Raw genomic sequence first — 21,676 nt, forward strand, 5'->3', positions numbered from 1 at the left:
AGATTGTTCGGATACCAGCAATGTTGAAAATCTGGCAGGTAAAAGCAAAAACATGGAAATAAATAGTAGAAAGGATTTAAAAACAAAATTACAGCAATACCAAACAGCAGTTCTGCGACATTTTCTGCTTTCACATTGTTTATATTTTGCTTTTTTGATGACTTAGCACACAATTCTATAATATAAAACGCTATAAGTGTTAGTTTTTCAGTTAGTACAAAAGAAAACTGTAGTGCAGCTACACTCTTCAAGAGATTATTTTCTATTTTTGTTTCATTTTGTGCTTTCTGCAACTGGACAATGTATATTGATAAAAGGATCTAACTCGGCACAACAGGACTCTTTCCGTCTGTGCTTCTTCGGCCTCATAGACGGTCAAAGTGATCGGGATCCTTCGGAAAGCCAATTATCCTCATTTGATATCAGCGGACAAGCTCTGAGAGTAACAGACGACACATTCTGGGTCCCAGAGATCCTGAAGCCTTTCACCGCAGCCTCACGGCCATTGATGTGCCTGTCTATTATCCGACGCTCAGCAGTCAATACATTCCCCATGAATATGCAATCACTTCTATTGACGGCTTGGTTAGAGGGTTCATTGCCTAAACCTCCAAATCCCTGACTCATCTGCAGGTTGATCAAGAATCTCATCCCAAAATGAGAAATCTGAGAGACACCTTCCAATTTCATATGAAGCATGGGAGCACATCAGAATTATTCACGGTGCTTTATTCGTTATCCAAGCGCTCCGTCAACTGTTTGGCTAAACCAGGCCGAGAGTTTCCCTTCACCAAATTACACAGGTTTAAGTCTTACGGTACTTTCCTAAAAGAGTATTAGGTACTTTAAGGCCTTGGTGGGGCATTTATCAAACATTTACTTGTTGGTAATAATCTAACTCTGCCGCAGGATAAACCAGGAGAAGCGTTTCCTTCCTGAATGAGTCATTCACCATTTAAAAAACACCGAAAATTCAGATGATTTATGGTGTTTATTTAAAGTCACAGCGTCCTTTGTTTAAAAAAAAATGATTCAACCTGACTGGGTCACACCTTTCAGAGGACGGGGATTTCTTTTTCAGAAACGGATTTGATGTATTTTCAGAGTACAAACTTACAAATCATCTACTCTTTGCTTTTGTCAAACAAGAAAGGCAAAATATGGCTGAAACTATATTGATCCACGTGGATAAACTGGGTTAAGTGATCAAATTCATATGGATAAAATCAGGTTTGAAACATCTGGAACTCACATTTTTGGCCCTTAAAATAATAAACGTACCAATGGAAAGTTTAAAAAAAGCAAATAAAGACAGGTCTATGTAGATTTGATATTACAAAAATGTAAATCTGTAAATGAAGTGCATGAAAAAAATGGATTAATGCGCGAAGCAGCTAGCAGCAGTTAGCATTAGACAAATGAGAAAAAGGTGCAGTGCTGTGTGAAAGAAGTCAGGAATTTGAGGAATAAATCTTCAGATGTCTTCATTAGGGAGGAAGAAAAGAGCGACCTATTGTTTTGTTACTGCTCCCGTATTTTCGATGTTACCAGAGTGAGGTGTCAGCATGAGGGCTTGAAGGTCAAATTTTGCTCGAGCAGCAGATGACCGCAGGAAGCCTTCGACGTGGAGAAAGAACGCCGCCGAAAGCAGCAGTTTTTGTTGTTTTTGTTGTTTTTCGTTGACGTTTGGTTGTAAAAATGGCAACGAGGGCGGCAGGCGGTTAGCAGGCCGGGCCGGCCGGCCTGACCCGAGCGTTCGCTTGAGGACGAAGACAAAGATCCATATTAACAAAAACCACAGATGACAGATGATTAATCGGCGTGGTGGGGTCTGCCGAGCCACCGGACCCCCGGCTGACACCCCGAGCCACCAAACACAAAACTAAAACCCCCCCAGAGCCTCGGCGGCCCGGAGGAGCGTGGGCGAAGGGTGGAAGCAGGGCACCGTCCCCACGGAGCAGTGTGTTTATTAGTGTGTGTGCGTGTGTGTGTGTGTGTGTGTGTGGAGGGGGAGGAAAAAGAAAGATTTCATGTGTGTGGGTGGATTTGTGTGTGTTTGTTCGACACATTCTGACAGAAAAAGTGTGTGTGTTGGTGTGCATATTTGTTACGAAGAAAAACCAAGTGAAAGTGTATTTTTGTGTGTGTACGTGTGTGTGTTTGAGTTACACTGAGAGCAAGTGAAAGTGTATTTTTGTGTGTACGTGTGTGTGTGTGTGTGTTTGAGTTACACTGAGAACAAGTGAAAGTGTATTTTTGTGTGTGTGCTTGCATGTGTGTGTGGGAGTGTTTGTGTTGTTTCCTAAATGTGTGCGTTTGATTTCTGAGTGTCTTCATTGCAATGTGTGTGTGTGTGCGTGCGCGTGCGTGCGTGCGTGGACCGACCAAACCCCCATCTGCCACAGGGTGGGCGGCTCGCCACACAACGACAATACACACCAACATTTTTGTAACTGTGGGCGTTCAAAAGGCTCGGGAGCTGCAGGCCTGCTCGCTCTGATCGTCTGCACAGCTCAGCGCTCCAGCAGAAGGCTTCAGCTCCATCGACTTCCTAATCAGCTAATCAAACAGATGCAGCGTCACTGTGTAAATATGTTCCGTTAATATCTAAAAGGATTCGGTCTTTTCCGTCCAGATTGTTTTTCCTGTTAAATACCAAAGGAACACTCGTGTCCAAAATCAAAAGGGTTCGTCCTCTGAGCATTTGTCTTGTATAGAAATAGAAATTCTGACCTAAACGTATCGCAGGAGGAAAAGTCAACACCTGGTCCCCAGATTCATCCTCTGGGGACCATGAACATCTGCACAGCATGAACAACTGCACAGGATTTCATGGAAATATGCCCAGTAACCATCGGCGTGTGTTTCCAGGTGTTGGGGAGTTCTACTGCAGGTGTTTTAAAAGTCGTATAAAGCCTTCAGCGTCTCCAGAGGGAGCTGCGTGGAGTCTGATAAACGTCCTCAAGTGATGTCACTTGAGTCGGCGTCGGTCGGTGCTGAAGACTACGAGTTTGAAAATGAAACAAATCTGTTGGTGTGGAGTTAGAAAGCAGTGAGCTCAGCAGACGTCTGTAGCTGCTGCTCGTCTCTGCTGCAGGCTCCACGATACATTAGCCGCTACTAGCTTAGCATAACCCAATCTCCCACCCAGCTGCCAGCAGGTCGAGTTTTTTTACCGCCCATCGTGAGTGAAATGGTGGAGCACTCTTTTAAAGGGGCCCTGTGGAGTTTTCTTTTAAACTAAAACACATCGTGTGTATCCTTGAGATCTAACAAACATGATAAATGCATTCCCTTCCTCGTAAAACATTTGTAAAGCCCATGATTTTTTGAATATTTTAAATACTGCACTGTTTACATCCATGTTTTCTAGCTAGCAGTCTTCTTCTTCCCTGTGTTTGTTGGCACACGACCGCCACTAACTGTCGACCAATGCAACAGTATGAAACCGGCAGCAGGAGTAAATATCATGTCGGCCATGTGCATTTGTGTCCTCATGCACGATACAAACAAAACAGGGAGCCATTTGTAAAAGCATCGCTCTGTAGCGCTGCTAGTGGTCAAAAGCTCCACAGGGGACCTTTAAGGGCAACACACACCAACTGTGTGAAAAGAAAAACAATCATTTTTTTTTGTAAAAGTTGTACAAGTTTGTTTCGGCAAATTAGGGAGAAAATCTTGCTGCAGTTCATTCAGTTTTAGTCCAGTTTGGTTTCTGGGTTTGGCTTTACTCTGGACCGAAGAGTTGGATGGGCTAAACACTCTTCTTGATCCATATTTATTTCTTATTGCAGTGGTTTCCAGTAGTGGTGACGTGATTAGTCAGCAATATTTCATTTGCGCTCCCTTCAGTCCTGCTCACGGGGCCCCGCCCTCACTGAGTTGTTGTAACAGAACTGCAAGTTTAGAAAATCTCTCCGAAAATCCTGCCACAGTTTATGAAGCTCAGCCCAGTTTCTTTTTGGGTTACGCTGGAGTCACTTATTGGCTCGGGTCACATAACCCCGTCTTGGTTGAGTTCAAATGCTTCACTTCTTTTTGTACATGTTACACGAAATACATGACATTTATACTTGTCCAAATTTTAATTTCCACCAAGATCAGGCTGCAGCATCTCAGCGTTTCACGCCACTCACTCCAGTTTCTAAGTAACTCAGTAAGAAAAGGAGCCTGTTTTGTTGTCTGATGGCAGACCGGTGGAAAGTCAAATTATCAGTCAATTCTTTCCTGATAAATTTAATCTTTATAACACTCGATGTGTGTGTGTTAGCTGTGTGATGACATCCACACCACACGTCCCGTGACCACGAAAATAAATAGGCAGGTGTGATGAAATTGCATTGGTGGGAAACAGTTAGGGTTTTGGGTTTATTTCCTGTCATTTCCTGATTCAAGAGAGGACCGAACTGAAGCGATGGCACTGTAGCCGTGACCTGATCAGCTGTAGTGCGGCCTGTCGGGCTCTTTATTCATCACAAAAGATCACAGAGCTCAAAAGAAGATGGATATGAAAAATGTATCTATCTATTTAAATCCCAAAAAAAACGTTAGATAACACCACGCAGACTTTGTTAAAATGTGGAAAACTTTTTCAATTCTTAATTTAACCTCAAATGTAGATTGTTGATGTTAGAGATCTCAGTTCAACAGTGATCTCTAGCTTTCGGGATGGGACCACTCTATTAAAATCAGGGGAATTTGTGTTTTTGGGCAGAAACAGAAACATATTTCCAAAAAAAATAGGACCATGCCTTTTAAAATTATTTTATTTTAAACTTTGCGTTTTTGTAGGATATAGTATGAAATGGACTTGTTGTCAGAATACAGTAGGTCGTCCCCCTTTGACTCCTGAAGTATTTGCAGCTGCAGATTCTCACTCTAATAGCAGTACTACACTATGCCTTCATTAAAACTAGACTAAATTATAAATGCATTTTTTAACAACAAGGGACATGATGATTATTCTCCCACTAATCACGCCATCCATCTCAAAGGGCCAACAATAGCAGGACTCAGTCAGAGCAGTAATCTGTTCACGACAAGACAAGAGACGCAGTCAGTGTGTGGGCTCAGCTGGCACAAAGACAACACAATGTAACGCAGTTTACCCGGATACCAGCCATATAAGCAGGCCGGGATCCTCTCACCTCACCGGAGAGTCCATGTATGGAGAAAGTGTGACCGGAATTCCGAATGATGGAGCTTTTTTTTTTGTTCCTCTTTTACACGAGACCGAGGGCACGTGCTGATGTGTGTGATAAATGTTCAAATGAAATCCCCAAATTCAGATTCAGCCGCGAGTTTTACGTGGATTTAGTTAAACCCGAACACGTAATTTTTAATTGTTTCCACGTTTCGTCACTGCGAGCTCCACCAATCCTATTTCTGGAGTTCCCTGTTTTAAAACAAACAAACAAAAAAAAAAAACAACAACACAAGTCCATATTTGGCAAATGACGTAACGGGACACCCAGAGATCCCCTTTATAACCTTACTGCACCATCCAGGAGCTATTTACAAGAGATGAGAGGCGGAACAGACGCAGTGAGGGGAAATGCTCCTAATGTTCGAGTCCGCTGGGCAGAAAACTGGAGAAAGTGACTTGAACATCTAATTAGTTGAAATCGCCTAATCTCCACCTCAGAGAAAGAATGACTGAAGTAGCTGATGAAGTTTCCGTGTCTCTCAGCAGTATTGTAGATAGCATTCCTAAAGATGTGTACACAGCGGAGGGGGGGTTGTCTTCACAGACGTCGATTGTTTTTAAAGAGGAGGCTGAAGAACATGAAGGGAAACCTGATGAGAATGAAAGCGGTAAGATTTTGTGTCATTTGTAGACATGGAGGTTTGGCTGAAAGTACGCAATTCTGACTCTGATTGCACCAAAAATGTTCTAATGTTTATAGATGATAAAGTCAACCAGTCATCTGCGCGTACCATGACAACCATGTCACAAGATGAACATGTTAATACGATCCTTTGTTTTCATTCTAACCGAGTGTACTTCTCCACATGTTTCAGGTGATCTTCTGTTCGAGGAGAAAAGCGCACCTGGTCTGCTTCTCCACGGCGACTTGGCGCAGTACGTGGCAGCATTACGCACGAACCCCGTGGCGTTTACCGGCAAGTTCTCGGTGGACTCCAGAGGCGCAGGAGGACCGTGGACACCGGAGGACGTCATCAACGTGGTCAGCGCTGACATCGCCACCCCGGGACCTGTCACGGTGTCTGCATCGCCTTCAACATCACCCGATATTTACGCAGGAGGAGGAGACGCAGCGGACGCGGGGGACGGTACCATGGCGCACGGTCAGCCGGACATCGGTCACATGTACGCGCCCCCTCACCCTCACCCTCACCCTTCCTACTCCTGCAGCGGGGATATGTACCAAGACCAGTCGGCAGGGGGGTACCTGGCGACGTCCACCTGTGCCGTGTCCTACCACCCGCCCCCGTCCTACAACTCTGTGCCCAAACCGACTGTAGACAGCGCCGCGCTGCTGTCCATCATGCCTGAGTACGGAGGCTTCTACCAGCAGAGCTGCCAGAGAGATATCCAGACGGCTTTCCCGGAGAGGAAATCCCTCCCGTATCCGCTAGACTCCCTCAGGGTGCCTCCGCCTCTCACGCCTCTCAACACCATCAGGAACTTTACGCTCGGTGCTCCCTCGCCGGTCGCGGAGGGTCCGATGGCCGCCGCTTTCCCCAGCCACCAGAACCTCCCTCTCAGACCGATCTTGAGACCCAGGAAGTACCCGAACCGTCCGAGCAAGACGCCCGTCCACCAGAGACCGTACCCGTGCCCGGCGGAGAGCTGCGACCGCAGGTTCTCCCGGTCGGACGAGCTGAGCCGGCACCTGCGCATCCACACCGGCCACAAACCCTTCCAGTGCCGCATCTGCATGCGGAACTTCAGCCGCAGCGACCACCTCACCACCCACATCCGCACGCACACCGGGGAGAAACCCTTCTCCTGCGACCAGTGCGGGAGAAAGTTCGCCCGGAGTGACGAGAGGAGGAGGCACATGAAGATTCACCTCCGGCAGAAGGAGAAAAAGTCCTCCGCGTCCTAATCCTCACCGCGCACGGCCCGATGCTGCTGAATGTAAACTTTCTTTATTTGAACATGAACTGGACCAGCTCCTGCCACAGCCCGCCTGCAGAGCCCAAACCTGATCTTAGTTAGTTTATATCGCTCTCACAACACATGAAAGAATCTGTTTGGAAGCCATATCTTTAAAAATCAGAACCAGAGTTCCCAATGATGTGTTTGGTCATACCTTCATTATTGATCACATTAACTACAACATCATTCCTCTGTCATCAGTCAGTGGTCCAGATTACTAACGCAGATGTATATGTATATATGTACACAAACAAAGCTGGACATTTTGGCATTAAATTATATGAAATGTAAAGGTAGTTTGGCACTGAATATACTGTAAAGCCAATAACAGTTGGTGTCAGTGTGCCAATGCTCTTTAAAACACAAGAGTGTGTGCCACAATGTGCCCAGCTGCTACAGCTTGCTTTAGTGCTCTGTGGCAAGGCATTGTGTCTGCTGTCTATGCTCCATCTTCTCAGGGATTCGATCACAATTCAGGCTGCAAAGACCAAAATCCTGCAAGTCAGCGGAGTCTGAGCGATGCAGGAGGGTTTACTGCTGCTGCACTGCCTCTAGCTGTGGGTGGTTTGGTTTCAATTGCAGTTAAATGCACAAAACCTGTTACTTTCAGAAACCTACAATAAGCCACAGTGCTATCAGACGGGACTTTTGGATCCTCACTTAACTTTTGTGCACCAGTTTTCCCCCCCAAACACACAGAGAGATACAATTTCATTTGAGCAACCTATTCCCAAAATCTAAATCAGTATAGTTTCACTTGAAAACTAAAATAATGGCACAAGATGGTTGGCTGGTTGGTTTTGTAGTGAGAAAAATATAATTTGATTCATCCCATCTCTGATCATCAGTCTAAAGTCTAATTTAAATACATCATCGATGTTCGACACCATTACCTAGCTGAAAATCTGTTAAAGTTAAAAGACGTCTTGCAGGGTTTACACGAGACAGAGACACACAGTCAGTATTTTGTATTGTTGTGATGAAACAGGCTAAATGTCACTAATGATGCTTTTCTGTGCAAATGGCTGTTTTTACACTGTAGGCACTAAAACACGTCACCCTGCAACATTTTGAAAGGTTGAAATAAACATAAAAACAGGCGCCAAACAGTAATTACATTCACCACAATGTAAAAAACGCATGTCGGAGTAATTAAAGAAGGGAGCGGTATCAATTTGATACCCGTGTGATGTCAGAGCACACCCAAGAGATACTGTGACATCACAAATCGGGGCGGGGCTAAGGTGGGGAACTGAACATTTTATTGGCTAGATGCAGCAAAATGAAGCTTTTTTTAACCTGGTTTTTGTATCGTATTAGAAATGTTGAAATGATTAATATGTTTCATTTATGCACCTGATGAAGAGCTGATGTTGGTTTACTCATTATCACCTGCAGCACCTGTGACTTGGCTGGGATGTTATGAGATTGCTTTCAGGTGTGTGCACCTACCTGATACTTGTAAAGATCCAACCAGCATTTCTACCTGATGAATGTGAGCTAAAGAGAGAACGAGTCACTGGACAAATAAAAGTTCTGTTTTTGTGTTTTATAATTTTTATGCAAACGAGTCGAGCACTAAAGCTTTTATTCTGCTGGACTGATGCTTCCTGTCGATGCAAATAAATGTTGACTTGTCGAGCTGTTGTGGCTGCCTGCCGTTGCAGCACTTTGTTTCGGCATATATTAAATTGTTTACAAGACAATCTCACCTCAGTATTTAGTGGTTCTTCTGGAGCTTTTGATCATATCACATGATGTTCCTCGGCAAATGGTGTTTAAAGACTTCTCCATGTTTGAAAGTCCATCTGCTGAGGAAGATCATTTCCATATTATCAAAACCTCCAGAACAGCTGCTAAATGGACCACGAGGTTGAGATTGTTTTTGTCAGTAATGAACTTTGACAAAAGTGTTTCTTCCGACTTGGTGGCAGCAGTTTGTGTTGGTTCCTTTCCTGTTTCAACATGACGACGCCCAGTGCCGCTGCCAGCCATTTTGGTGCCCTAAGCATAATTCCTTTATGATGCCCCCCACCCCGACCCCGAGAAAAAAAAACAACGTATTTTTAAAATAGGTAATGTTTAACAGTAAAATCTCAATTTAGCTTGCACCGAAGTTGTAAGTTATAATAACATAGTTTGCTAATGCTAACATTAACGTCAGCAAGTTCGAGGCGCATTACGATTAGCAGCAGCACGCACATGCAGCACATTTCCCGTATTTATGAATGATTAAACATGGAAAGTGATGCACGGGCATCATCTCGCAGTTTCTTCTTCTTTCGCTTTCTCAGCACCCGACTCCTGCTGTCTTTTGAGCCATGCTCAAATCTGTCAAACTGCGTCAGGCAGGCGCCCCATGCGAACAACCGAACGGACCATCCAGCACAGGGGGGGGGGGGACACTAGACTAGAGCAATTATTATTCTTGTTCCCCCTTTTTTGTTACATATACGTGGCTAAAATGTGCCTAATATTTCTATAGGCTAATGAAATAATACCGCCATTTTAAAAAAAAATTTCATTAGGCTATTTTTGGTGCCCCCTCAGCACTTGGTGCCCTACGCACAGTGCGTGATGCGCGTGCTGGGAGCGGCGGCGCTGACGACGCCTCCGAACACAAAGCAGCTCCGTAAAGAAATGGTTTCCCCAGTTCGGTGTGGACGAACTTGACTGGCCTGCACAGAGTCCTGACCTCAACCCCAACCAACACCTTTGGGGATGAACTGGGACTCCGACTGTGAGCCAGACCTGGTCACCCGACATCAGTGCTGGACCTCAGTAATGCTCCAGTGTCTGAATGGGAGCAAATCCCTGCAACAAAGCTTGAAACCAGAAGAGTGGCGGCTGTTATAGCAGCACATTAATGCCCATGATTTTGGGATCACGTGGTCGACTATCAAACATGGGTGCAATGTTTGGGTGTCCACATACTTTTGGCCATATAGTGTTCCTGTGGAATTTTAGACCTCTAGGAGCGCTGTGGAGCCTTTCCTGCCAATGGTGTCACTGATCTGCAGGTGGCAGTAATGTGCCAGCAACGGCGGGGAAGAAGCAAACTGCTTAAGGAAATATAAATACATAACAAAAATTGGCTTTTCAACTGTTGTGTTATGTGGAAGGGCATGCATTCATCACTTTTGTTAGACCTCGAGGAATTTTGGTGAGCAACACTGGCTATAAACATAACCTTTGTTTGTTTACAAGAAAGCTCCACTGAGCCACTTTAATGTTCTGAGTCACTCGTTAATTAACTCTCATTTTGATGTTAAGCTAAAGCCAATAAAATGCAACACTTCCTGCAGATGTTTCACAGTAAAAGCCTTCCAAGAGAGGGGAAGGGACAATGCCCTCTGTGCCCTCTTTTAATATGAAACAGATGTAGGCATGGACAGGAAGGAGATCATAAAATAGGGAGCCTTCTGTTGAAAATATGATATGATGCAAATATGAAGCAATTATACAAGATAAAGGCCAAATTCTAATAATATCCTGTCAGCTGAGATAAATAGAGGCCCTGAGAATTTACAGTAGATAGTATGAAATTGGTTGTGGTTTTCCTTCAGCACATATGTGTACAGGTGCAAATAAACTGAGGTATAAAGGACTCAGTCTGTTTCAAACAAACCACATTAGATTCACATCAAAATCCCGATTCTACTATTTAGAATCAATTCACATATTCCAAAAAAATCGATCTTTGTAAGTTCATAACATTATGTTGCTGGAACAGAAAGGTGGGGCTCAACCACGAGGGCACACCTGGAGTTATTTCATAGTTCATCTTCAGAGAAGGCAAATGATGGGTGCACCTTGCAAGACAAAGGTGAAGTGTTGTGTGAATAAACCGTCGCCCAGAGTCTAACATTGTCTAACAAACAGGACCGGCCGACCATCTCACACTGCAGCGCTTCACAAACTCCCATACCGAGCTGTGGACAACAGTGAGATCAGTGCTACTGATGCTGCAGCAGAGAGGGTGCTCACTGCTGGAGACGCTGATAACGAAAAAGCACAGGGGAGCAACTTCTGTTTTTCAAAACACACTTAACCGGCGATGTTGGTCAGTAAATTCCACTTTCGTTTCATTATTCTCAGACAGGCAGGAGACCGTAACACGCTTCCAAATGACTGCAGTCACATTTTTTTTAATAAAAAACACTTTCACACTTTTCTCTGTTTGTCAGTCGGTGAACTTCATCAAGACTAGTTATGTGTCATGCTGCAATTTAGTGGACTGGACATATGAGTGAATGCTTTGGCACACTGGAGTAAGAGCCTGAAACTGGCGACCCCCCCCTTTTCTATTTATTGAATTAAGACTACATTTTTAATCGAATCGACTCGACTCGCGAGCCACCCAAAGACTCCCACTCATCCAACAATGTCTAAAGTTAAAAAAAGTGTTCATAGCCACACCAAAAGGAAAAGGAGAGGTGAAAACTGGGATTACAGAGGACAGTTTCAGTCTCTCCTGGAGGACACTCGTGGCTCGCTCACACCTTGAGAGAAGTTCAAACCGAGCTTACTTTCTCAGGTTGTCTTGTTTCAGAAAGATGTGCATAGATACGCAGAGACGTTTAACATGTATCTTTGCAGAAGTATACTTTATGCATTATAAATTTGACTTCAATGCCTGAATTCCTCAAAAGAAGCTGCAGTATTCCTTTACACCTTTACAATTTTTCCATTTAATACACTTTAAAGTTTAACTTTAGGCTCCCAATAAAAACACAGATGCTGGCATTTCAGTCAAACAGAGCGTCCTTCATCAACCTGCTGCAGGAGCGCGCAGTGCTTAGAAATATAAAGTTTTATTGAAAGCGCAAAAAAGCTTAGGTTTATTGTGCCAACGCGTTTCAGAGAACGAGATACTTCTCCAAAACACGTTCAAATGCTTCGAAGGAATCACTTCCTGAACTTGTTTGTTCTTTCAATAACAGCTCATCACATTCTGAAGCAAACAAAGCAGACTTGTTTAGGCAAAATAAACTGCACATTTTATACGAACTGACAGAAAACCTTCATTACAGGCAAAACACATCGACACAGCTACTGTTCGTTCAACGCAGGCTGGATTTGGAGAATCAGATTCTGGACCGAGGCCGGATTTAAAGAGCCTTCTGTTGACGAAACGTCAGCTGATTAGAAGACTTGCCAGACTTCTCTCGAATGAAAATGTTGTAGCAACTCTGGACAAGTTTCTTTTCCAAATTATGGTAGTTTGAAATTTAAAAAAGTTATCCGAAATGATCATTTCACATTTCAAACGGTCCAATTCTCCAAAACTTTGCGAGCAGAGATTTTAGTGCTTTACTTTCATGCCACCATGAATGAATCAGAATAAGCGACTCTGTAGTGCACACACACATTTTTGAATTAGACCTCCAACATGAACATTACTTTACTGTAAGTGCTGATTTTAAATAGCAGATCATTCGTTTGTTTAGCGTCAGTCTTTGCTGCTGAGCTGGAAATCATCACAATTTTACCTTTATTACAACCCCGACCCTTAACTTCACCTTGCATGTCTGATTAATTCCATTTTTTGTAATCACACTGCCATTTTCGACATACCTCTTTTCTTATGAATGAAATACATGTATGCTGAGAAGCCTAATTTAGTGCACCTCTTTCAAACAAACAATCTCCAGAAAAATCAGTCAGCGACACAAATCACAAAACAGCCCTGAGGATCAGTCACAATGCGAGAAAAAAACCCCCTGCAGTTTTAGAAATGTACAGTCTCCAAAAGAGACCCGAAGTTCTTTATCCAGCTGAAACAAACGTCACAAAGCAGGAGGGCGACTCAAACACATGGACACGGCCCCTCCGTGGTCCCGGGACCACTTCCACAGAGACAGCTCAGCTCAGGTCAGCTCAGGTCAGGACACATTTGGTTTTAATGCTGCATTCAGGACGCAGTCCGAAGTCTGGAATTCCCAACGAGTGGATTAAAACTCCAACTATTGTGTTTCGGTGCTGCAGCTTGGGAAAAAAAAACGAATGCATTGCATCCCTCACGCGACAGACAGCTGTTAGTATAAGTGCACATTTTAAATAAATATCAGCAGCTGACATTTTAATATATTTAAAAAAGGTTGCTGAAAAATGCTTAGTGTGAAGTGTGAACGTCGAGGTTCAGATATCTTCCCCAAATTTCCATTTTGGAATCGAAACTTTTAGCACAGACTTCGACCAAGATGCAGCAAAACTTCCTGGCTTTTTCCTGAACGCAGCATTAGCCCCCTGCACATCATCAATTTGTCATTTCTTGGCATCTCCCACCCAAAATACCTCACAGGGTCTCATTTTAGCCCATTGCTCACGTGTTCCTGACTCCCAATTCTGGTGCTTTTCAGTTTGTAACCCTTTCAGCTGATGGATGACATGCTGCCCGTACTGGTTCACAAAGATATGTACGCCTTTAATTAAACCAAATCCGTCAGATGAACCCAGGAGTGCACGTGGGTCAACATTTTGGAAGGTGCCCAAGAGGTCCTGTCTTTCCCTGGCTGCAGCTGCCCATCATCAACACCAGTGTCCTGAGACTTTCAGACTGCTGCCCTCACCCACAACACAGGAGAAAGAGTCCAATGCCAGAATGGACGGGAAAATTTGATTTTGTTCCCTTTCTGGGGGGTAAATAATATCTGAAATATGTCCCCACAGCACAGAAACCCAGCGTTAGATGACTGAAAATGTCCTTAATACCGATCCAGAAGGTGATCGTAGTACAGACAGGGTGCTTTGGTTTTGCCTGGGGCTCCAATTTTTGTTCGAGTGAAATGGAAACGTGAGTTATTATATTTGCAGCTGTTCACCTCTGCAGGGCAGCTCTGTTAACAATGAGGTCACCTGATTTTGTGCTGTGTCATTCCCCTGAAGGAGCAGCAGAGTTACTTTCTTGGTCTGACCCCCCCCCTCCTTAATTTGCGTCTGTCCTGTAATGGATGGATTCGTGGTTTAGAGTGACGCTTCATTTGGCCCAGTTTGTCCAACCAAGTCCCCCCCCCCACACACACACAAAAAAGCCCCGGCCTCGTGCCTCTGCAGGGTGCATAAACCAGACCAGCCCGAGAAAAGAAGACATTTAGCGGCTGCAGGGATCAGAGGCAGACCTCCGGGCCCGGGTACGGCTCCCCTCCGCACCAGAAATCCGGAGGCTGTGAGATCTCCATGAGCCAGACCTCCTTCTCCTTCTGGTCTGTGTTTTTAAGCTCCGCTTCTGTCAGAACCTTGTAATAGTGACAGTCTCTGCCGTCGTCCGGGTCGTACGGCGGGGCCAGGATGTCCATGAACGCCGTCGGGCCGTCCACGGCGTCGATCTGGTGGAGGTTGTCCCGGTCAGGGGTGAGGACGCACGGGCCGCTCTCCTCCGTGTACTCCCCGGTGGAGCGAAGCACGGAGCGCCGCAGAGCGTCCACCTGGGCCGGGGGCAGCGCAGGGGCCACCTGCGGGCCGCCGGCCGCCCGCTCCAGCCGGTCGAAGCAGCTGATCCTGACCTTGCCGTACATGACTTTGAGCATGCCGTGCATCCCCGGGTGGTCGTGCAGAGGGATGGACGCGCCGCTTTTCAGCAGAAACACCCCCATGCTGAAGTGGTCCGTCTCGCAGATGTGCATGTAGGTGACCGGGGGCGCGCCGTGGTGGATCGGGAGCGGAGCGGGCACGCCGGGCGAGCTGTCGTCGGCTCTCCGCGGGACGAGCTTCAGGTCCGCCGCTCGCACTTCCGTCATCAGGCTCTTTAGTTTGATCTGGTTCTCCAGGAAAGATTTACCGGCCTCTTCGCCGACCCGGGGCGGGCTCCTGAAGGTGACGAGGGCTTGCCGAGCTATTCTCTGAACGATGGTCATGTTTCTGTCACCTGGCATCATACCGAAGCGAGGAACGGCGGTGCCCGGTGTCCGGTCTCCGGTCTGGACTGTCGCTGATTAGCGGTAGCACCTTTAGCCAGCAGCAAAGATCGTCTGTTAGCGAGATGACTCACTCCGCAGATATTCCGCTCCGCATTTTTGGTCCTTCTTATGGTTGAAGGAGGAATCCTTTATTTTTTTGGGGGGGGGGCAGGTAAATAAACTGTGTGTTGGGTTCAGGTCTACAGGAACCGTCCCAGCAGGCAGCAGGTCAGTATGAAGGCAGTATTAGGTTTTGTTTTATATCACAAGTTTTGATGCATTTTGAATAAATGGATGAATGAAACTTTTTTGTTTGTTGTTGTTGTAATCAAGACCCCATCAATTCAAATGACTATTTACATTTTTATCTGAAAGCAGATCCTGATTTCACCTGAACTGGCTGTTTATTTTATTGTATTCATTTTTTCATTATTCATTTTTGTGTATTTTATTTCTTTATATCTCGTCATTCACTGTGGTGTTTTATTTCTCTTGTTGTGAAGCACTTTGTACTTTGTTTTGATAAGCGCTCTATAAATAAAGTTTTATTATTTATTATTATTATTATTATTATTAATGACCTTTAAGGCTTAATATTTATAAAAAATGTAAGACATTTTAAAGAACACACAAAGCTTCAGCCACACGTTTCACAAAGTTTTATAAACAGACATTCTCGTCTGCAGCAGAAACGTTAAGTCTTTTTTAAAATTGTTTTAGATCTTGCTGAGGAGTTTATTTTCATGTTAGCTACCACGCTAGCCAGCTAACGCTCGCTTCCTAATGTTAGTCTGGCAGCTAATGCTAACATTAAGAGGCCAGCACTAAAGATAGGTTCAGTTTTTTTAAAGTTACGTTACTTTTTTTGGCTAATGCACGTTTGTTTCTTCTATATTTACATTACATTGTATGTTTTTTTACTGTGCATATAAACCTTTCTCAAAGCGATAGTTAACATTTCTTGGTGCAAGCAACATTTTTAACAAATGATGCTTTTTAAAAGCGACGGGGGACAAAAGTGGTCTTTTTTTCTTTAAAGTGGAAATGACACCTATGCAGAAAATAAATAAATAAAATTCACTATACGTACGACAAATCAATCGGGCTGTTTTTTCACATTGAGGAAAACCTGGCAACGGTTTTAAACTAACAATAAAATAAGTTCAACTTAAAAATTAAAGTAACAAATAAAAAAACAACCGACCCAAATCTGAGCCCAGGTGTAAATCATTGCTCATCCAAGACCACAGAGGCAGCAGGTCGTCGACTGTGGCCCCGTTCACACTGCAGGCAAAAGTGGCCCAAATCCGATTTTTTTGGGGTCAAGTGACCAGGTCAGACTTCTTCAGAGGTAGTGTGAACACTCAAATCAGACCCAGATCTGATTTTTTTTCAATGCGGCCGCAGTGCGAACAACCAAGGCGGATTTGATGCGACTTTTACGTCAATCTGCGTCGACATTTGTCAGAATTATGCGCCGGCGAGTTAGCCCCAGACACGACAGACGCAGACAGTAACATTAAAAACTTGACTAGATATGGAGAACAGCGATGGAGCGAGTCAATGGAGGGAGAGGGAGGTGTTAGACCTAATTAGTACATGGGGAGAAACTTCAATTCAAGCTAAACTAGAAGGATCCTACCGTAACCGCTCCGTTTTTAAACGAACTTTAGTGCAACAGCGCGCTGCGTCTGATGTCATCGTTATTGTTCTTTTGCGCATGCGGGTTGGTTTGAAACCTCAAACAGTTCACACTGGAATCAGATACAGGCCACATTTTAAAAGGTAACGTGAACAGACAAACACAAAAATCAGATCTGAGCAAAAAAATCAGAATTGAGCATTAAGACTTGCGGTGTGAACGGGGCCTGCGTGTCGTCCTCGGCACAACGGGTTGGGACACAAATCTTCCCTTTTATTGGCCAAATAAACTAAACCCAGCAGCACAATAATATATGTCAACAGGCTTAATATGAGTTTTTGTACTTGATCAAAAAAAAAAAAGAAAGAAAGAAAGAAAGAAACCACATTTTGTAGTACGTGTGACAGCAACAATCTCCAGTCGCGCTTTTTGATGACGTAGTGGCAGCCCGAAATGATGGCGGAGTGAGCTTCTGCTCTTTTCGCCCCATCTCTTTGGTCAGCACGACGCCGCGTTCATCCGCTCCTTCACGTGTTCATACATTCGTGTCTTTTCCTTATGAACACGTGAGGATTCGCGCGGAGAGAAACAGCGCAGCTCGTGCACGAAGACGTGACTTTGTGCGGGACATTTTTCAGACAGCATCTGACTCGGAGGCGGCCAGTCTCGCCGACTTCAGCACCCCATTTTTGAATAACTGTCAAACACGTCCGCACGTTGCAGTTGACACCTCGTGCATTGTGGGACATGTAGTCAATCGGCCGTCAGCACTGCGCTCGCTGACACGAAATAAAGTTTCAGTAAAATATTCAGACAGAGTTGTTGTTGTTGTCACACTCCTCCATATAACCGAGGACGGCCTCCCTGTGAATGAATGGATTACTTTTAAATCCAACCAACTGCCAAGACTATGCACTACAATACCCAGCATGCCACGGACTATTTAACTTTTACTGATCTTTGCCCCAGCCGTTGCTCATGCAGTCAACATGTGTAATGTCTCAGCTGCACTGACAATGAGGGGGAAACCCAGCAGCAGAGATGAAACCTTTGAGCCCCCCAGACAGGGACAGTATGTGCTGCTACAGTTCAATGCTTTATTTGAAATTCATCTGTCATATAAGTCTTAAAAAATATGATTACTTAATAATCGGAATCTGTAAAGTGACTGGTAACCAAATCTATCAAATAAAAAAAAGTGCAATATCTGCCTCTGAAACCCAGTAAAATCTGAATTATATACTTAATAGGAGCATACTCATTGTGTGTGTGCGTGTGTGTGTGTGCGTGTGTGTGTGTGACCCTGGGTGTCTGCTAACATCAAAACTGAGGTGAATATTAAAAAGAAACAAATGCTACTGTGTTATGGAAAGCCATTTTAGTCAATATTAAATAAATAAATACATAAATATGCCTATGAAATAAATAAATGAGTCAACGTGGCTCAATAAATAAATAAATAAATAGGTGTTTACTTCATGATGCCACTTTTCCATCTGTTAAATGAAGGGGGGCGTGGTCAGACCGGACACGGCCTCGGAGAAGACGGAGGACTTTCACCCGGGAGACCGGGGTTCGTGTCCCCTGTGAAACCAAAAATCCTTAAGTTACTTACGTAAATTACGTTACGTATGTAAAGTACGTAACCTACGTAAGTTAAGTCACGGATTTCCTTCACGTGACTTGTGTGTTTACGTCACGTGACTTACTTATTTTAACCGTAACCGTGAGATTTTTCCTAAACCTGACCAAACTACGACCGTTTCACAACGTCAACCAAGCGTTTACTGTTACCATGACGACGAAGGTCCGGTACGCCTGGTTGCTGGTTGCTGGACATTCGTAGGCTTATGCACGGAAAACGGTGCATTACTTTTCGTAAGATGTCTACGAACCGTTGTACGAGGTTACGTTGACCCCGCTCTCTCTACGGGCCCCCCACCTCACTGGCCCCAGTGCTCTGCTGATATTTACGCCCCTGGATGTGAGCTTAATCACAACATCGGAGTCGAATTAGTTGTATATTGGTGTTGTTAGACGTCGTGGATGTGTCAGTTTAATCTCTCTTACATCATTTGCAGATTTGCAAACAATGAAATGCGCAGGAGTTTCAACAGCTGGCTTGATCCGACATTCAAGCCTCAGAGTCAGAGAGCAGAGGGGCATCCAGCAAGCCCGAACATAGAGCAATGCTCCGTACCTCAAATCCCTCAAATAGAGGGACAGAATTATTGCTGATGTGGCTGCAGTAATGGCCTCACATCACATTTTTAAAATGTTTTAAAATTTTTATTAGTGAAAGAGAGTGTGACCAAAAAAGTGACAAACATACAGACGATAACAAAGCAGTAAATAGAGATTAGGTTAGATTAATTAGGTTAGATTGTAATTATAATAATGGTTATTATTATAGTATACAGTTCTGTATATGGTGACTATTATAATATTATTATTATAATGATATTGTCATTACATCATAATTTATTATACCTATAACATTAACACTATGTACCTCTTCTTTTCCCCGCCACACATGCCTGACTCTACACACTAACCCGTCCAGGATCATTAAACACAGATACACTGCCTCGCATCCAAACATGCACACACGCACACACACACACACACACACACACACACATGCACACACGCCTGCAGACTGTACAGGACTCAGCTGCTCGGCTGTAAACCAGGACCCAGAGGTGCGACCACATCACACCTGGTTCAGCCTCTTTACATCGGCTCCCTGTTGGTTTCAGGATCGATTTTAAGATCTTGTTGATTACTTTTAAGGCTCTTCATGGCTCCAGACTCTATCTTAGACCTTGTAATCCCTTATGAACCTTCACGTAGTCTGAGATCTTCGGGCAGGGGTCTCCTGTCTTACCTGAACTGTTTTATTTTTATGTGTTTTATCATTCACTGTGGTATTTTATTTCTCTCTGTGAAGCACTTTGTACTTTGTTTTGATAAGTGCTCTATAAATAAAGTTTATTATTATATTACCAGCACATACCCAATTTAATCTAGCCTCACATCACATCTAAAGAATTTAGAGTTTGTTTTATTAAATAATAGCTGGCAGATAAACAATATTGGAGAATGACAATAAGATAAAAAAAGACACCACCAGAGTCCTTATATTTATAAGAAATAAGAAAACAGTCATCACGCTGAAAACGTTTGTGTTTTATACACAGCTAACAGGTGTAACAGCAGAAAGAATAATTAAAAACAGCCTGAAATGATATAGAAGATGTTCTCTTATATATGTTAAATATAGAGATGTCAAATCAAACAAGTGAACATGTGTCTTTCCTGCTGATGCAGTCTGCTGTTGTGATGTCCTTCACGCCTTCATTTCTTCAGAAGCAGCTTAATATGCAAAGCGCAAAGCATCAAACTTTGCATGTAAAATTCCTGCAGGTCAATGTGGTCTTGCAGCTTTTAAAGGTACATTTTCTTAATTTGCTGATTGTGCAGCAGCTCGGGAGGTGTGCAGTACACTGCGGTTAAAAGTGACATTTGACTTAATTTGCTTCTCTCTCTCTCTTCCCTTCAATGCGACTTTTAAATGTAAGAAATATAAATATTTGACTGTGTAACAAAGAGATAGCAGAGAATAAAAACAAACATAGAAGATAGAACATTTGGAATAAAGAATATGAGGCAAAGAAAGAAAGAAGAAGCTGGTGGTACTGTTTAGATATTTCAGGAATGGAGTCTGTTTATCTAGAAAATGCTCATAAAGTTCTTACTTCATACCTTTTTACTTTATTTTGTTTCGTATTTCTGTTATTTATTTGCTGTTTGTGCTGACCCAACGTTAATGCTAGCATTAGCTGATGTTCGTAGTTTTCCAGCTCAGATATGAAAAGCGATTCGTGTGTTGTGACAATATGATTATTGGTAAAGGTCTCCAAAGACGGACAGATATGTGCAACCAAAGACGAGTCATAGACAGTTAATGATTCCCTCCTGTAAAGGTTGTGTAGGTGCACGGAGCATTTATCTGGAGCATGAATCAGTGTTTCTCAGTCACTGCTAAACATAACATACAGACATGTAGTTTATTTGAATTGTGCCATGAATCACACCTCTGTCGCTCCAATCCTCCCAATTCCAATCCACTTCCACATCAAATCTTCCACCTTCAGCTGCCAATTCCTGTTCTTCTGTGTGGAATATTTTTCATTATGGCTGTAGAGTATTTTTGTACCTCATGGCTGTAGGGGGTAACACTGATAACACAATGTTAACTACACACATAGAAACGTGTGTAGTTTCTATGTGTTTCTACATTTCCGTGTCTAACAGGTCTCCCTCTGAAGATTTCTACAATAACGGCACCTTCACGTAACAACTGCAGCAGTTTAAGCAACAACTTTCACGATCATGTCAGCATCACCCCAGGCCACCACGACTTTACACTGATAACCTAACGAGTCTGAAATCTATCTCCTTTATGTGACAGTCAGAAGGTTGATGGTCATCAGCATTTGCCTTCCTTTGGCCATCTATGCTCTTTATTCCCTGGTGGGTAAATTCTGAAGTATGCATTTATTTGTCTGTTAAGGATCTGAGTGTTTAAAAGACAGGTGACAAGTTACAGGAACATTTTGTCTATTGTTATTTTCTAATTAAAAGACTCCTGGCTCTATCTCACTAACTAGCTCAGTTTTGGGGCGCCCTTACTTGCATCACGTGATCACAACCGAACCATCTCCGTGACAGCTGAGCACTTTTGCTTTTTGTACTTACTCTGAGGCAATCTGGTGCATAATCTCAATCAGCAGCTCATTTGTGTTTTCTCCCTTTTGGACTTTACCAGAAGCATTTCTGAAATCTTTTCTTCTTCTTCTTTTCCTTTCGGCTGTTCCCTTTCAGGGGTCGCCACAGCGAATCATGTGCCTCCATCTAACCCTGTCCTCTGCGTCCTCTTCACTCACACCAGTTAACTTCATGTCCTCTCTCACTACATCCATAAATCTCCTCTCTGGTCTTCCTCTA

General features: G+C 43.8%; 2 protein-coding genes across 8 annotated transcripts in view; one reads left to right on the forward strand and one right to left on the reverse strand.

Annotated features, from left to right (window-relative positions):
- Positions 1-8,765, forward strand: part of LOC122884561 (early growth response protein 2b-like) — a 16,323-nt gene extending 7,558 nt beyond the window's left edge. For 5 of the 7 annotated variants that reach the window (XR_006379919.1, XR_006379920.1, XR_006379918.1 and 2 more), the window contains one exon: positions 6,022-6,147. Coding sequence is in view for 2 of the 7 variants with exons in the window: in XM_044214626.1 (XP_044070561.1) it covers positions 5,652-5,814; positions 6,022-7,073 (1,215 nt within the window). In the remaining 5 variants the exon portion in view is untranslated. Of the gene's footprint in view, positions 1-3,740; positions 5,815-6,021 lie in introns of those variants that run through there. The other 2 variants (XM_044214626.1, XM_044214625.1) reach the window with 2 other exon arrangements.
- Positions 8,766-11,714: 2,949 nt separating this feature from the next.
- adob (2-aminoethanethiol (cysteamine) dioxygenase b) lies at positions 11,715-15,456 on the reverse strand. The gene has a single exon (XM_044214744.1). It carries the CDS (start codon positions 15,001-15,003, stop codon positions 14,236-14,238), a length of 768 nt encoding a protein of 255 aa, XP_044070679.1. The 5' UTR covers positions 15,004-15,456; the 3' UTR covers positions 11,715-14,235.
- Between the last annotated feature and the right edge of the window lie 6,220 nt (positions 15,457-21,676).

Source organism: Siniperca chuatsi, linkage group LG11 (assembly GCF_020085105.1).
Source record: "Siniperca chuatsi isolate FFG_IHB_CAS linkage group LG11, ASM2008510v1, whole genome shotgun sequence".
NCBI lineage: Eukaryota > Metazoa > Chordata > Actinopteri > Centrarchiformes > Sinipercidae > Siniperca > Siniperca chuatsi.

Bases quoted from the DNA above. Each gene is read 5' to 3' on its own strand.
- adob (XM_044214744.1), bottom strand. From the start codon at position 15,003: ATGATGCCAGGTGACAGAAACATGACCATCGTTCAGAGAATAGCTCGG.